The sequence below is a fragment of the Setaria viridis genome, chromosome 8, assembly GCF_005286985.2.
Source record: "Setaria viridis chromosome 8, Setaria_viridis_v4.0, whole genome shotgun sequence".
NCBI lineage: Eukaryota > Viridiplantae > Streptophyta > Magnoliopsida > Poales > Poaceae > Setaria > Setaria viridis.
In genome coordinates, this window is record NC_048270.2 from 28,020,191 (window position 1) to 28,023,665 (window position 3,475).

At 42.1% G+C, this 3,475-nt stretch overlaps 1 protein-coding gene across 1 annotated transcript; it reads left to right on the forward strand.

The window, feature by feature from the left end:
• Positions 1–2,067: 2,067 nt before the first annotated feature.
• On the forward strand, positions 2,068–3,475 carry LOC117833022 (uncharacterized). The gene is made up of 2 exons (XM_034712363.1): positions 2,068–2,552; positions 3,207–3,475. Exons 1-2 carry the CDS (start codon positions 2,137–2,139, stop codon positions 3,310–3,312), a joined length of 522 nt encoding a protein of 173 aa, XP_034568254.1. The 5' UTR covers positions 2,068–2,136; the 3' UTR covers positions 3,313–3,475.

Genomic DNA, 3,475 nt, shown 5'->3' on the forward strand with positions numbered 1-3,475 from the left:
TGGTACGGTGAGGCTATGACTTATATAGAGTTTGTTTTATAGCGCTAAACCATAGCGAGCGGCTATCTTCTTGCGGTTTCGGCTTAACCGCCTAAACGGCCGATTTGTTTGAAAGAAAAATACTGTTTGGTGGCTAAGCTGAAGCGAACAGAGTCCACTTGTACTCCCTCTATACCAAATTACAAGTTGTTTTAGCTTTTCTATATTCATAAATCTTGCTATACACTTACATATATATTATGTCTAGATCTATATATATTATGTCTAGATCTATAGTAAAAGATATGAATCGAGAAAATTCAAATGGCATAGGATGCAAGGGGTAGGTTAGTACCAGATAATGTGTATTCTTCCCGTTGAATGATGCCTCATTTTAGTTTTGTTTATTGTAGGTGTATTATATTTTTTATAGACTTCATCAAAACTAGATAAGTTTGATTTAGAACAAAACTAGACCAAATATGAATGGGATAAATTAGAGCAAATATGGATTGGTCAAATTTAGAGCAAAATTAGAACTATAATTTAGAGCAAATATACTAAGAGAGTAAAAGATTTTCAAGGATCTCAAGACTAGAATTGATAAAATATAGATTGGATAAATTAAAAAATTTGTGTAAATCAAACCGAAATCATTTTTAATTAAAACAAAAATACTTACATCTTATACAAATTTCATTTATTCAAAAAATGATATTTTGATCTTTTTAATTCAAAAGACCATTTAAATTTAAAATTTTATCAAATATTGTTATATGATGATGCATTATATTGAACTCCTTGCCGCAATTTGCAATAACTTGCAAGGTGGCCTATCTAATCTAATATATGCTTCGAAGCTTGATCTTTTGTAATCTACATATATTGCGCATTGTATATGGGGTGGCTGGTAATGCCGTAATGATAGGACAACCATAATGTTCTAAACTACTCACGACAACTGACGGTGAAACCAACATAGTTATATATCTATGTAAAGGATTATTAAAACATTCGTGATTATGGAAGTAAGACGAAGAAAGAATAAAAAAGAGCATGAATACCGAACATTAATAGCAAGAAGCAGTGAATGACTACAGGAGCATTTCTCACAAAGTTTACGTGAAAATGGCATATACAGGGGGGTGTTTGGTTCATCGTAATCTCCTAAAATTCCTGTCACATCGAATGTTTAGATATTTTATTAAATATAGATTAATTACAAAACTAATTGCACAGATGGAGGTTAATTTGCGAGACGAATCTATTAAGTGTAATTAATCCATGATTTGACAATGTAATACTACAATAAACATGTGATAATGATAGATTAATTAGGCTTAATAGATTCATTCGCGAATTAGCCTCCGTCTGTGTAATTAGTTTTATAATTAGTTCATGTTTAGTTCTCCTAATTAGCCTCCGAATATTCGATGTGATATGAATTTTAGTCCGGACTAAAGATCCAAACATCCCGTAGTAGGCAATTAATGTACAACCGTTTTCGTATTTATGATACCATTTCTAACCTTTTTTGAATTTTAGGAAAATGTAGAAAAAATATTCTAAACCCACTTTACAGTAAAATTGTAACTACAACTTAATAGTTCATTTCACAAATATAGGAAAATCCCAATTTGTTGATCATCGTGTTTACAGGAAAATCACCTCAGGTGAGAAGTGAAAAAAAAATAATGGGAAGGTATTCGAGACCAACGGCAACGACCGGCCTGCCCGGGTTGGTCGGTGGAGTGATGGAATCGTGGAGACCAACGGTAGCGCTGTGGCGCAGGTGCGCATGCACGGTCGGCCGTTCCAATCCAACGGCCGGGCTTCGAGCTGAGGCTACCACCGCCCGACGCCCCTACCGAGACTGGCACGTACTCGTACCGTGTCGTCTTCCAGGCGCTTCCAGCCCGGGAGGGCGGCCACGCCGGCGCGTCCCCGGCCCGCCGCGTGTCCCGGCGTCCCGACACGTCCCGCTGCCTCCCGCGCCACCTCGCTCCCGCCGGTTCCAGACGCTTCTTCTCCGCCAGCATAAAAGCCGCTCCTCCACACTTCTTTCACTCAGAAGCATCTGCGCTCGTAGCCAGCCATCCTTCCGTTCCATCGTCACAAGCAAACCACACTCTCGCTCAGACGCGAACACGCGCCGCCATGTCCATGGCATCCCGAGCCGCCTCCGGCCTCCGCGCGGCGGCGCTGCAGAGCTACCGCCGCCCCGCCGTCCTCCAGTCCCGCTCGGCCGCCACGGCGACCGCCGCGCACCCCGGCGGCGCGAAGGCCGGCAGCAAGCTGCCCCGCGGCGACTACGTGCCGGTGTACGTGGCGCTGGGCCTGATCGCGCTGTCGGTGACGCTGGGGCTGAGCACGGCGCGGCAGCAGCTGGCGCACGCGCCCAACGTCCGGGTGGACAAGAAGAAGCGCGAGACGGTGCCCGAGGTGGCGGCGCCCGACCTGGCGCTCGACGAGGGCGAGCGCTTCGTCGGGAACTCGCTCTTCCGCAAGGTCGCCCACGTGCAGGACGACCGCAGCCTCGCCGCCGGTGTCGCCGACCCCGTCGCCGAGTACCCGTACGTCCTCCTGCTGCTGCCATAGGAATTGATTTCTCGACAACTTAGGGGTGTTAGGGGGTGTTTGATACCGTCGGCTAAAATTTACGCACGTGTCGCTTCGGATCGGATGTTTTTATACTAATTAGGAATATTTAGAGAATTAGAGTATTAAATATCAATTAATTATAAAATTAATTGAAAATATAGGTTAATTACAAAACTAATTGAAAAAAAAATCTCTAATTGACAAATCTATTATGTCTAATTATTATGCCTAATTAGTATATTATGCCTAATTAGTCTAATTATAGGTTAGTTTTATTCTCTATATAATTAGTTTTATTCTCTAATTCGAGACAAATCTATTATCTCTAATTAAAATTAGAGACAAATCTATTATGCCTAATTAGTCTAATTATAGTCCAATTGGTTAATTATAAAACTAATAAGATAAATTTAAATCTACTAAGTCTAATCTAAGTCATACTGCAAATGATGAATTAATTAAATTATTAATTAAGTTTAATAGGCCAAGAGTTTCTGCCAAACTTCTGCCAAACTTCCGATATGAGTTCCTAACGTCCAAACAAAATACCCACTTACTAAGGAGCTAATTTTCATTCCATTCCAGAGTGATCTGATCGCTTTGATTGCTGATGATGGGATGTGCAGGACGAAGAAGGCTGTGACGCTCAAGGACGTGGGCGTGGAGACGCCGGGGATCGAGCAGAGCAGGGAGGGCGTCATCGACAGGATCTTCAAGAAGAACCACGCTTAATTGACGAGCGAAAGTGTCGACCTCACTTCCTGCTTTTTAGAGTCTAGTTTGGGAGTCAAATCGGCTGTACTTTTTAAAGGTCGATGTGCCATCTGATGTACATATAGTCGAGAACACTCTGGTTTCTCGAAAGAAATAATGAAACGTCTGCAACATGGTCCCA